The 11,780-nt window shown below is 36.2% G+C and overlaps 3 protein-coding genes across 3 annotated transcripts; 1 reads left to right on the top strand and 2 right to left on the bottom strand.

Moving 5' to 3' along the window:
- Positions 1–90: 90 nt before the first annotated feature.
- Positions 91–846, bottom strand: LOC109534985 (intraflagellar transport protein 43 homolog). The gene is made up of 4 exons (XM_048660636.1): positions 814–846; positions 603–772; positions 350–466; positions 91–292 (listed from the first exon to the last, which is right to left on the bottom strand). Exons 1-4 carry the CDS (start codon positions 844–846, stop codon positions 91–93), a joined length of 522 nt encoding a protein of 173 aa, XP_048516593.1.
- A 3,356-nt stretch (positions 847–4,202) lies between these two features.
- On the top strand, positions 4,203–10,579 carry LOC109539458 (chitin deacetylase 1). Its single transcript, XM_019907209.2, has 10 exons — positions 4,203–4,418; positions 8,518–8,612; positions 8,668–8,779; positions 8,834–8,961; positions 9,025–9,230; positions 9,289–9,445; positions 9,510–9,648; positions 9,704–9,839; positions 9,896–10,006; positions 10,060–10,579. Exons 1-10 carry the CDS (start codon positions 4,361–4,363, stop codon positions 10,349–10,351), a joined length of 1,434 nt encoding a protein of 477 aa, XP_019762768.2. The 5' UTR covers positions 4,203–4,360; the 3' UTR covers positions 10,352–10,579.
- Positions 10,567–11,163, bottom strand: LOC109539410. Its single transcript, XM_019907132.2, has 2 exons — positions 10,908–11,163; positions 10,567–10,852 (listed from the first exon to the last, which is right to left on the bottom strand). Exons 1-2 carry the CDS (start codon positions 11,150–11,152, stop codon positions 10,666–10,668), a joined length of 432 nt encoding a protein of 143 aa, XP_019762691.2. The 5' UTR covers positions 11,153–11,163; the 3' UTR covers positions 10,567–10,665.
- Between the last annotated feature and the right edge of the window lie 617 nt (positions 11,164–11,780).

Raw genomic sequence — 11,780 nt, 5'->3', positions numbered from 1 at the left:
GGAATTTGCTAGTGTGGGACAAACAACAAATACAATTAATACAAAAAGTCACATTTTTGGATAATTTCTTTATTTACCTCGTTTACCTATTCAGTTATTCCTCGACAGGTCATTAAATAAACTCTCCATAGTCCAAATTTCCTGGCTGGGTTGCACATCCTTTTCCGGATACAGTTTGCTGGAAAGAAACGACAAATCGATGTTTCCCAAATTTCCGAAAACTATCTTGTCCCCTTGTCCGGACCCCAACTGGTTATCCAGCTCCTTATAAGTGGACTTATCTACAGTAACTCTACGGCAAAACAGGAAATTATCCAGAAGTCCTTCCAGTTGGTTTGAAGTGAGTTACGTTGGTTTCACATCGGGCAGGTTCAAGGGATCATCCTGCAAGTCGTCAATGTCTGGAATAACTGGAATATCATCCCCATCGCTTTTAGGGGACTTGTTGGCGGACTGGAACCTTTCCCTACAACACCCTATTTAATTCAACTAAAAAAATACTGGGTTTGCTGCTCACAACTCTATAATGTTGGTGGCACTTCGGCTGGATCTGCAAGAGCTAAATGCTTTAAAATATTCCAGAACTGTAAATGGAAAAGTACTTGGCAGATTTGCTTCCTTCTTCGCCCCAAACGCTGCTTTTCCTGGGCTTAATCAGGGGTTTATCTTCTTGTGGATCGGTATCAAAAGGATTGGAATCAGCGAAAAAGTTGCCATTATTCGCTTCTTCGGGTGTATTGGGGTTGGATCTACGTCCTTGTTTCGGCAGTTGCTGAAAAAATGATTGGAGATCTATTCAGCAGGAAGAGTTACCTGGGAATTATTTCCACTAAAATATAGATACATACCCCGACAACATTTTACATAAAACCAAATTTAATATTCAAATCACTTTGCTATAGATATACCGACCTTTCTACCTGCCAGTAGGTCAATATCCTCATCCCAGTTCATCTTCGTTCTGCAAAAGAACGTCTAGAAGAGCTTTCACTTGATGTTCTTTCCCAAAAAAGCTTGATTATTTGTTTAAATTAATTCAATTTTATTGACAACCAGGCGTCTTTGTCTGCTGATTGTTTGCATGAAAGACGCTGTTGCTATGGTACCCAGAGGACAGATGATGGTTCGTTTCAAGAATGTCTTCATTCAGGCAACCAACTTTACGTTTCGGTGTTTGTGAGTTTATTTGTGTTATCAATTCATTCGTTTAATCTAGGAATTTATAGTTGGTTTGCAATCAGAACGTAGTAAAGTAAAATTGTTTATTTCAAATTATAAAAGTTATTGCTTTCTTCAGTTGAATTTTCCATTTGCCTTGATGTAAAGAGAGCAAGCAACAAAGAATCAAAAAATGGAAATTGTTGTAAAAGAAACATGTAAAATGGTTCTCATTTTGTAAATGTTTCGTCTATTTTTTTTAGGAGTCTGGTGTCATTCCCATTGGCATCTTTCAAAAATTTTACAATTTTTAGTAATTAAAATTTGATTCAATTCGTGTTTTTTTTTGGTTTATATTTAATTTAACTTACAGCACTTTCTACTTGTTTATTCTTGAGTTTAATTATGAGAACAAATGTATATTTTTCAGAAGAACAATTCTAAAGAGCAATTTAAGTAAAATTGAAAACGCTCCATGAAAGTTGGGAAAAACCTAGGAAAAAACGATACTTTGAAACTCGTTTTCTTGTTTAAATTCAACTAACAACTATTTTGCTTTATTTTTTAAACGACTATAGGAACAAATGTATATTTTTTGTTGACATATTTGATTAATTTGCCTATTTAATTATAATGTTATATGAGTGCTTAACCAGAAAAAAAAATTGAAACATTAGGCAGATTTTTGTTTGAATTTTATAGACAATTTTAAAGATTTGATGAAAATACGGGAGTAAGTCAGTTTTCCTAATTAGGATTATACAGTGTGATTCAAAAATACTCTAACCAACTGTAGGAGGTGATTAGTGCATTGATTTTAAGACAAAAAGTTCTAATTAAGTTAAATTAGTGATAAAAAAATTCAAAAATTTGTCAGATTTCCCTGGACGACTTGAGATATTTTATTGACATTTTCAATTGATTTATAGTTATCGAATGGCCATGTTTCTATTGAATTACATATTTTTTTGGTTCGCCAGTAGCTCGCGCAATGAAATGACATTCAATATTTTTGAAGAAGAAAATTGTACCCCACGGATTGATTTTAAAAAAGAATTCACCCGTTTATTGCTTGCTTAATTCGCAATAAAAAAGCTCTCTTGACTTTTCTTTGCACAATGCATCATTTTCGAGTAAAAAAAATTAAAATCGTATACTTTGTCAATAATTTGAAACTTTGGAATTATTGAGGATTTATTTCAATGATTAGCTAGTTGTTTGCATGTTAAAGCTTGTCTTTGATTTCATTAAGAATTTCAAATTAATCGTCAACTTTACGGTTTTGAACGAATAATTTTTTTATACTTTCAACTACTATCAACCTTTAATGGAAGCTTAAAAATTGAACTATTTTCCAACAAACCGGTGATTCTGTGAGTTTTTGGCTCATTATTGGATTTACTTTTGAGTACAAGTGTCTGCATAGACAGGTTGATTGTGAATCAACCTGTCTATGCAGACCTTATAGACACAGATCAGGGGCGTGTAGAGGACCTCAAAACAAATCGAGTTTCCATTTAAGGGTGTAAAGTTTGAAAAAAATGTTGGTATTTTCTCCTTAACTCCTACAGTTTATGAGATATTTTGCTCAAATTTAACGTAGGCTGATATTTAGACCCTATACCCTTAGCTAAGCCAAGTGGTTGTAAAAATATAGAGGGTGTTCTTTTTTCTAGAGGCATACCCTCTTGTACTTCCCCCAAACTTTTTTGTAGTGCGCCACTACTGACTTAAACCAAACAAATTTTTGAATTTGTTGTTAAATTTAAGAACGTATTTTTTTTATTTTTCTCTTGCAGTTTTTTCATATCTGCCTTCGTTTTCCAGTAATTTGCACAAGCATAAGTCCGTGTAGGGCTTCTGGGTGATTTCCTATGAATTTTTTTATACATTTTTTGTGTCCCTTTGTTCACATTTTTCTGTGAAAGCTTCAAGTGCAAGTTGAAGTTAAAATAGCTAAAATAGGCTGACAAGTTAACTTTAAAATTATTTTTTTTAACTTTAATTTAATTTACAGTAATTGAGGTTTATCGGCTGTAAGCTAATCCAAATAAAAATACACAAAAATGTAACGAATATTTCAATTTATTATGAAATTTATTTCTTTCACAAAAAAATGTGAACAAAAGGACGCAAAAAAATTATAAGAAAATTCATGAAAAATCACCCAGGAACCCTACATGGACTTATATTTGTACAAATAACTCGAAAACGAAGACAGATACGAAAAAATCGCAAGAGACCATAAACTCCTTAAATTGAGCAACAAATTAACAAATTTGTTCGTTCGAAGTCAGTGGCGCACCACAAAAAAGTTCAAGGGTTAAAAGTGGGTATGTCTCTACAAAAACGAACACCCTGTACATTTTTTTTAGCCATTTAGATTTAGACAAAACCAGTCGTTTTACATACGGGTAAAGAGTCTAAACATTAGCCTACCTTAAAAATTTGAGCTAAATATCTCATAAACTGTAGGAGTTAAAGAGAAAATACCCAATTTTTTTGAAACTTTAACACCCTGTATCTGGTACAATGGGCCTGAGAAAAAAAACTTAAATGGAAACGCGACCTGTTTTGAGGTACTCTACACGCCCCTGCTCTGTGTCCATAAGGTTATGAATCGCCCTGTATACAAGATACAAAAATAGAGAAAAATACAAGAAGTTCAGAACGGAACATGGTTCAAGTATTATATTTTTCCATTTATCACATTGAACTGGAGACACGAAAATAACAAAAAAATTGAGAACAAAGTTTGGGCCTGTAACAAAAGAACTATAAAGTACTTTCTTGTTTCTTCTTTTGGTCTTATTCGGGCTCGTTCAGGTATTTTCAGTGTTTTCGGCTTGAAAATAAGTCTTTGTTCGAATTCGAAGACCCTTTTTTCGACTCTTCTTTTATACTTCTAGACTTTTGGAAATGTGTTTTTTAAGCTCTCGGGAACCATAAACAATTCCAGGTTCCAGGCCCCGTAAAGAACTAAAGCAGAAAAAGGAAGAATGTAAATCATTGATGAAGAAACCCCATTTTCCGTACTTGGTAGAGAAACCCCGTACATAAAACGGCAACAGCCGTCAACCAGCAACAAAAAGAAAGTGCGAATAAAACAGACGATGGCAAGTCCACCGTTCTTGTGCAACAGAAGCAAGAAATCCTGCTGTGCAGTACCAGCAAAGCCGTACAGTGGTACGGGTTTTTCGAAATGATTATGTGGCAAACGGCGATTTTTGGACTTGTGACTTTGGTGGTTCTCAGTAAGGGTGAGTGTAGTTTTTAACCGGTGTGGCACACAAGAACCAGCCAATGGGACCAAGCCACTTTCAGCTACTTTGTTACAACCCCTGGCTGCTTTCACGCAATCTAAAAGAGTTTTTTTTTGAGAAATTCGCTCAAAAACCTTCCAAAAGTAAAGAGTTGTGCATAAAAGTGCCCTCGAACAAGGTACGTATCGAGTTGAAGACTAATTAGGTGGGTGCAGTGATAATTACTGTGCAACCTTGAGACAGAACCAACATTCCAAAAACTAATGGATTCTTTGGTTTATACGATAAGAAATGTGTGATTACCACTAGGATTTAATTGGACTGAACGTAAAAGGGACAAACCATCAAAGAGCAATCTGTGTAGGGCTGTTTAGGGTCGAAGGTGAACGAAAAACATATTTTCTGGGCGCAAAAGCCCAACTAAAATAATACTCCTTTGCCTCTTTTCTGAGTTTTGTCACATTCCACTTCAAGAAAATAATGACCAAATCGAGGCAAACCGCTTTTGAAAGCAAGCTAGTGCGAATCTAAAAGTCTAATCAATGATTAAGTTGCACGTTTAAGGTCAAATTTTGATGGATTTTCTGCTGGCGAGATACAGATTTCAATGGAATTGTAAATGTCCAAAACTCCTGCTGTTTGGGTGATTTTTGCGTTTACTTGGCGCGCCAGCTTTATTTGCTAACATAGCTTTCTACCAGTAAAATAAGATCGTTGAAGAATGCAGTACCCATTTAAGATTTGTTTTTTTCTCTCGCTAAATTGCCTACTTCCAGTTGAATTACGTTTTGTCTTAAGCTATAGGTGACTTTTTCCTTTGTTACGCAACCTGCCCGGTTCAATAAACAAATTATTATTCCGTACAACCAGGCCAATTGTTGCATTATTTACGAGCAGTAGCCTCACAACGGCTTGGCATTTTTGGGTTCTCATGGAGCATTTTTTTGGGAAAAAATCAATCAAACGAAAGTGTACAAACTGCAACCGTCTTATGTATATTCTCATATCATCACGTATACTTTCTATTTTAGCCTCGATTGTATATTACCAGATTACCGTATTTGTTGTCTACGAATTCGATCCGGACACACATCCACTATATGCGTTCAAGGTTTGCTTTTATGGGTGGAAAACTGCCAGGTTTATTCACAGAGCTGGAGAAATTTGGTGAAATTTTAAAACAAATATGTTCGAGTCGTCTGCTAATGAGGAATAACAACATTAGAGTCAAGCATTTGTCTATGGGAACGTGTGGCTTTCATTCACATTTTGTCCATCTTTAATCTTTAAACTACTTTTAGTTATTGCATCTCTCGTGCATTTGAAAGACGTTGTTGCATAGAAAGTGGATTTTTTTCATGTTTTCTAGTGTTGAAACCGTTCAAACAGTGTTCTATATGAGGGATTCTTTGCCACGCAAAATGGTCCTCATTTTTCTCAATTTACCAGATTTAAGTGGCAAATTAATCAATCACAGCTGCATGCACGAGCCAATGAAAAATCTAAGAAAGTATTTAGTAAAGGCGGGGAACAGATAAAAAATTAAAAGAGAGTGTGTGGAAATAAGCGGAAATTAATCCAAATACTGCTCATAGCAACTTAAAAATAATTAATAAAATACACCAAATAAACTAAGAATATTCTCAAGAATTAGTAAATATAATAATCTATTAAGCAAAGAAGGATGCATAGGTAAAAGTCGCGCTTTAAATTCATAAAGGGAAAAATCTAAAGAATAAACCAATTTAATTGAAATAGAAAAAAAGCTTTTGAAAAGTTCAGTTCTATAGTGTATTGACTATTTGGGCTGCTGATATTAATTTCATATGGGGAATCATTCAACAAATAAGTTAAGAGTTACAGTCAAGACAGGCAAAAAGATTGGGCCATGCTTAGGAAAATAAACAGGCGGAAAAAATAGATAGAAAACTTGCTTTGGTTTGGTAGTTTTTCCGCCGATATCAAATTTTTCAAAACTGCAAGGATGGGAAAGTTTGCAGCTTTGAAATGTTTGAAAGTGCGCGGATTTTTCTATAGATAATTTTTGCGATTTTTTAAACGCGCGCATCTGGGACTTTGATTAATCGTCGCAAGTTAAAAAAAATCCTATGGAAAACTGTAAACAGACAGCCACTTGGTATTAACGCCATTTAATAGAGAAATTGTTCATCTGAAAGTGTGGAAACTTGTATATTTTTGCATTTTTGATGGCCTTTTGTGGTGTCACGATATTTTCAAAAAAATGTTATTCAAAAAGCAAAATAGACTGAAAACTGGGATTAACACCATTGAATAGAGAAAAATTTTCACTATTTGAGTGGCAATTTCCAACGATTCCACTTGTTTCGAAAATTTTTGGCAATTTTTTTTACGCGCGAGTCTACAGCTTTAATTAACTGTCGGGAGTTTAAAAAAAAATCGCTATAGAAAATTAGAAGTCCATAGACAATCGGTATTAAAACCATTTAATTTAGCAATTCTTCCTCGTGAAGTGTGGAAATTTTCATATTTTGTGCATTTTTTGGCGGCTGTTTTCATACATGTCGCACCACTTTACGACTATGATATGTCACGATTTTTCACTATTTGAGTGGCAATTTCTAACGATTCCACTTTTTTCGAAATGTTTAGCATTTTTTTACGCGCGAGTCTACAGCTTTAATTAACTGTCGCGAGTTTTTCAAAAATTTGCTATCGAAAATTGGAAGTTGATAGACACTCCGCATTAGAATCATTTAATTGAGCAATTCTTCCTATTAAAGTGTGTAAATTTGCATATTTTTTTCAAATTTGGTCCATTTTGGGCAGCTATTTTCATACAAGTCGCATCACTTTTCGACTATGATGTGTCACGTTTTTCCCAAAATTTATGATTTGAAATACAAAACAGACTGAAAACGGGCATTGGCGCTATTGAATAGAGAAAACTTTGAACTATCTGTGTAGCCATTTCCAATGTTTCCAACTTTTTTCAGGAATTTTTGTCAATTTTGTATTCGCGGATTTTAGCACTCTTTCGCTTAAATCTAGTCGAAAAAACCGGAAGATTTTGAATCTTGAAATGTACTTTGAAAAGCTTGGAAATTTCTAACAAAATTGAAACTCTATGGGGATTGATCAGGAGAACGTAAAAATGTAAAACCCAAAGCACTGTTTCTACATATGAAATCTAACTGAACTTGACGCCGATTTCAAATATTCAAGGAATGGAAGATTAAAATATTTTCACCTATTAAATCTATTTTGAAGGCAACAAACAATTGCTGAAAGTAACGAAATTATAGGCCAATTAATCCGGAAAAGAGTCACAATGTGAACTTTTAGGAGCTAATCCGCTGATTCTTTCGCTCACTCTAAAACTTTCTTGTAAAATCTGCGGGAGAAATTAGTGAAATTTAACTAATTTTCACATACCAAATTGAGAATCTTGATACAAAGTCCGTAAATTGCACTATTTTCTTCATATTTCTCTTCTTTGCTGTATTTCAAGAAACAGACAATATCTAATTTAAATATCCATATTAAAACTACCATCGAATAAGCCTCAACTTTTGCTCACCCTGTATGTTTCTTCCTATAAAAACCCCATTCATTTGTGCTAATTATAAATGCATTCTGTTTTTGATTGTAAGAAACTTAACACAATTTAAATATTTTTAATCCATATACACAGTGATTAAAAATTCCGCTCAAAGGCGGCAAGAGAAGATATAGTATAGTATAAACAAAAAAGCCATTTCGTCAAAATTAGATTGTTTAAATTGCGGTCATGGTTTTGCATAAAATTTCACCAAAACTTACATTTTTCTTTAAGCGACTGCTTGCTTTAATTTTCGACCATAATTGAATTTTTTTGAGGTTTCTCGAGTCGCTTTGTATTGACCAGCATCCTTAATTGTCACACAATCTGTATGGAAAACGAATCATATTCTGGCGTAAAAAATCTGCCCCTGAAAGTTTTGTATCGCAGTTTCAATGGCTTAATTATACTAACAGTGGAAGCAGCTTATTCTATCGTTGTGTCCATAGAAGAGACACACTCCGATTGGCTGGAAGTGTTTTTTCTACCTGATTTTTATCTATAGGATCTTTACAGTTGACGGTCAAAAAAAAGAGGATGACTTCCAATGTCCTTCCGCGACTGGAACGGGCAACTTTGCAGATCCGGCCACCTGCCGAAGATTCTATCAAGTAATTTTCCCTAAAACTCTTCTTGAGTCCTCATTAACGGTGTTTCCTTCTGCAGTGCGTGGATGGATACCCGTACATGAACCGATGTCCTTCTGGCCTGTTCTTTGACGACATCAGCAAGTTTTGCACCTTCAAAAACGAAGCTAGATGCGGTCCGATAGCTTCGAGTAAGCTTAATTTGGTGGCAGTTTTTTCGTAAACTCATCCGCGTTCTTCTGTAGCTCCCGCTCCCATTACTGAGCCTCCAACAGATCTGGCGGAGAAATGCAACAATGAAGAGTGCCAGCTCCCGTACTGCTTCTGCTCGAAGGATGGCACGGTTATTCCTGGAAACTTGGAGGCTGAAAATGCAAGTAACGACACATCAGCCGGAAAAATTCCATTTTAGTGCCAACTTTCCCTTTTGAAACAGACGCCTCAGATGATTCTGCTCACCTTCGATGGAGCCGTGAATCTACAGAACTACGACCACTACAAGAAGGTGCTCAATGGCAAAAGAACCAACCCCAATGGGTGTCCGATCAAGGGCACTTTCTACGTTTCTCATGAGTACAGCAACTACCAGATGATCCAGCAGTTGGCCAGCGAAGGGAATGAAATTGGCACCGAAACCATCTCGTAAGTGAATTGTTTTCCCGAGAAGAAACCGATTGGACTTCTTTCTTCGCCTACACAGGCTTCAAACAGGGCTGCAGGATAAGGGATACGAAGAATGGGTAGGAGAGATGATCGGGATGAGGGAAATCCTCAGACACTTTGCCAATATTTCCAAAAGCGAAGTGGTTGGAATGAGGGCGCCGTTCCTGAAGCCTGGCAGAAACACGCAATATAAGGTGAGTTTGAGGGTGGAAGTGGAAAAGCGACTGGTTTGAGCTCAAATTTTGCCGTTTTTGTCAGGTTTTGGAGGAGTTCGGCTATATCTACGACAGTTCTGTGGGAGTGCCAGCTTTGCCCATACCAGTCTGGCCTTATACGTTGGACTACAAAATTCCCCATGAGTGCAAATCGGGAACCTGCCCAACTAAATCGTTCCCAGGTAATTTTCCATCTCGTTTCTCCGTCGAGAGAGTGTCTTCTTCACATTTTTATAGGAGTATGGGAAGTTCCACTAAACGCCCACTTTGTGGAAGGGTTCGAAGGTGGACACTGCCCATATTTGGACCAATGTGTGCTGCACAACCACGATCCAGACGATGTTTTCCAATGGCTGCAAGAAGACTTTTCCAAGTAAATCCCTTCAACATGCCCTAAATATCCACAAAATTCTTGTTCTTCATTTCCAGATACTACGACCAGAACCGAGCTCCTTACATGATGGCGTTCCACACCAACTGGTTCTCCATCAAAGAGCTGGAAAAAGGACTGGGAAAGTTCCTGGATTGGGCCTCAAATCTGTGAGTGAGAGTTGAGGAGGAGTTTTGGAGAAAAAGCTAAAAATCTCTTTCAGCCCTGATGTGTGGTTCGTTACAACCACCCAGGCCCTCACGTGGATGACCGATCCGAAGGGCTTGAAACAATTGGACAACTACGAGCCGTGGAGTTGCAATAAAAAGGACAATCTGCCCCCAACCCCTTGCAAAACCTCAATCAAATGCGCCCTGAGCTTTAAGAAGGAGAATTTCACCGATACCAGGTATCTGGAGACTTGCAGAGATTGCCCTAATCAGTACCCTTGGTTGGGCGATGCAACTGGTTCGGGCATACCCAATAAAGACAACTACGTGCCGGATAACGTGTGATTTGTCGAACAATTGTGTGCAGGCGAGAGTGTATTTACCAAAAAAAACATTGAAAATCGCAAATAGACTTGTTTATCTTTATAATATCGTAAATTATTGTTTAACTTTAAGGATTGATCGGGCGGATTTTAGCGTCGTTCAGATGCAAATAATTAGACAGAATCCTTACCGAAACTATTTTGGGTCGTTATTATACTTAGATAAATAAATTGTTGTTGTCCCAAAAAACTGGTTTTATTTACCGATGAGCGACTCAGAATGTGAACATGTAAAAAGAGCACATAATTATATAAAGAACAAAATCGAATAATAAATTATTGGTAATCGAAGAACCTGGTTCTGATGCGAGGCTGTTCCAGCACCCTTCGACGTTGCAATTCCGACCACAAGTCGGTACCTTGAGCGGTTGCAACAGTCTCAATTTTTTTCCATCTGTCCGCCCTTTCTTGGACTTTCCTTCGAAAGAACTTCAAAATGTCTTTCTTGGAATAAACAATATCCCTAACAACGTACAGACTTGAAGGGGCCCATTTGCTCAACGCTCGCAGCAGTTTACCTGAGATCCTTAGTAGGGATCGTATACATTTCGGTAGTTTCAATAGAAACGTACGTGTATGTAAAATAAACATCATAAAACGAAGTGACGCTTCTGATCCCTATTTCGTCTCCATCGGTCAGATGGATCATTTCACATCGATCTTCATTGAAAACTGCCACTGTTCCAGTACTGATGAAGTAGACGTGATCCATCAAATCTCCACGCTGGAATTGTGTTCTGTGTGAAAACTGCTCTTGCTTCATTGGAAAAATTGGTTTTTGCCGCTCTATTCAGTGGCAAAAATTAGTTCTTTAGCTCAATTGGTTCTTGAGATTTGAGTGAAAAGATGGCCTCATGTTTGAGGGAGCTTTTTTTACTAAACCTGAGTAAAACAAAAATAGCGTCGAATGCTAATTTTCCCTTTTCACCAGATTAATGTGTTTTTTAATTGCATACCCATGAGCTGGCTGGCTCAGATGGTTACAGAGATGCATTTAATTTAAACGATTCATTATTGTTTTGTGCTTTGTGTGATAATATAGTTCTTGTTTCCATAGCCTACTACACATTTTTTATCTTCTTTTGAAGTTTTACGGCAACAAAAGGAGAAAAACATACAAACAATTAAATCGTTAAATTCAGAAAAAAATAAGCCAACTATGAATACCATTTAAAAAACCATAAGTTTATTTTTTATTAGATTTATCAAAATCTAATATTATTTTCATGTGTCAAATACTTTAGAATTATTTAAGTTATGTAAGCGTAATCTATAGTGAAGTGTAACAAGATATAATATTTTATATCCCAATGATAATAAACTTACCATTTTATACAGGGTGTCCACAAATTTAAACTAATCAAATAAGAACTTTAAGTGGCTATAACTTG

This window comes from Dendroctonus ponderosae, unplaced genomic scaffold (assembly GCF_020466585.1).
Source record: "Dendroctonus ponderosae isolate FM_Combo_2020 unplaced genomic scaffold, Dpon_F_20191213v2 Dpon_F_20191213_1, whole genome shotgun sequence".
Classification (NCBI taxonomy): domain Eukaryota; kingdom Metazoa; phylum Arthropoda; class Insecta; order Coleoptera; family Curculionidae; genus Dendroctonus; species Dendroctonus ponderosae.
The sequence above is the reverse complement of the archived record's forward strand: the minus strand, read 5'-3'. Positions and strand labels throughout refer to the sequence as shown.

Bases quoted from the DNA above. Each gene is read 5' to 3' on its own strand.
- LOC109539458 (XM_019907209.2), top strand. From the start codon at position 4,361: ATGATTATGTGGCAAACGGCGATTTTTGGACTTGTGACTTTGGTGGTT. The intron at 8,780-8,833 runs GTAAGCTTAATT...GTTCTTCTGTAG, and splicing joins ATGCGGTCCGATAGCTTCGA to CTCCCGCTCCCATTACTGAG. The intron at 10,007-10,059 runs GTGAGTGAGAGT...AATCTCTTTCAG, and splicing joins CTGGATTGGGCCTCAAATCT to CCCTGATGTGTGGTTCGTTA.
- LOC109534985 (XM_048660636.1), bottom strand. From the start codon at position 846: ATGTATCTATATTTTAGTGGAAATAATTCCCAG. The intron at 467-602 runs GTACTTTTCCAT...AGGGTGTTGTAG, and splicing joins GAAGGAAGCAAATCTGCCAA to GGAAAGGTTCCAGTCCGCCA. The intron at 293-349 runs GTAACTCACTTC...GTTTTGCCGTAG, and splicing joins CTGCCCGATGTGAAACCAAC to AGTTACTGTAGATAAGTCCA.
- LOC109539410 (XM_019907132.2), bottom strand. From the start codon at position 11,152: ATGAAGCAAGAGCAGTTTTCACACAGAACACAATTCCAGCGTGGAGAT. The intron at 10,853-10,907 runs GTAAACTGCTGC...GTACGTTGTTAG, and splicing joins ATCCCTACTAAGGATCTCAG to GGATATTGTTTATTCCAAGA.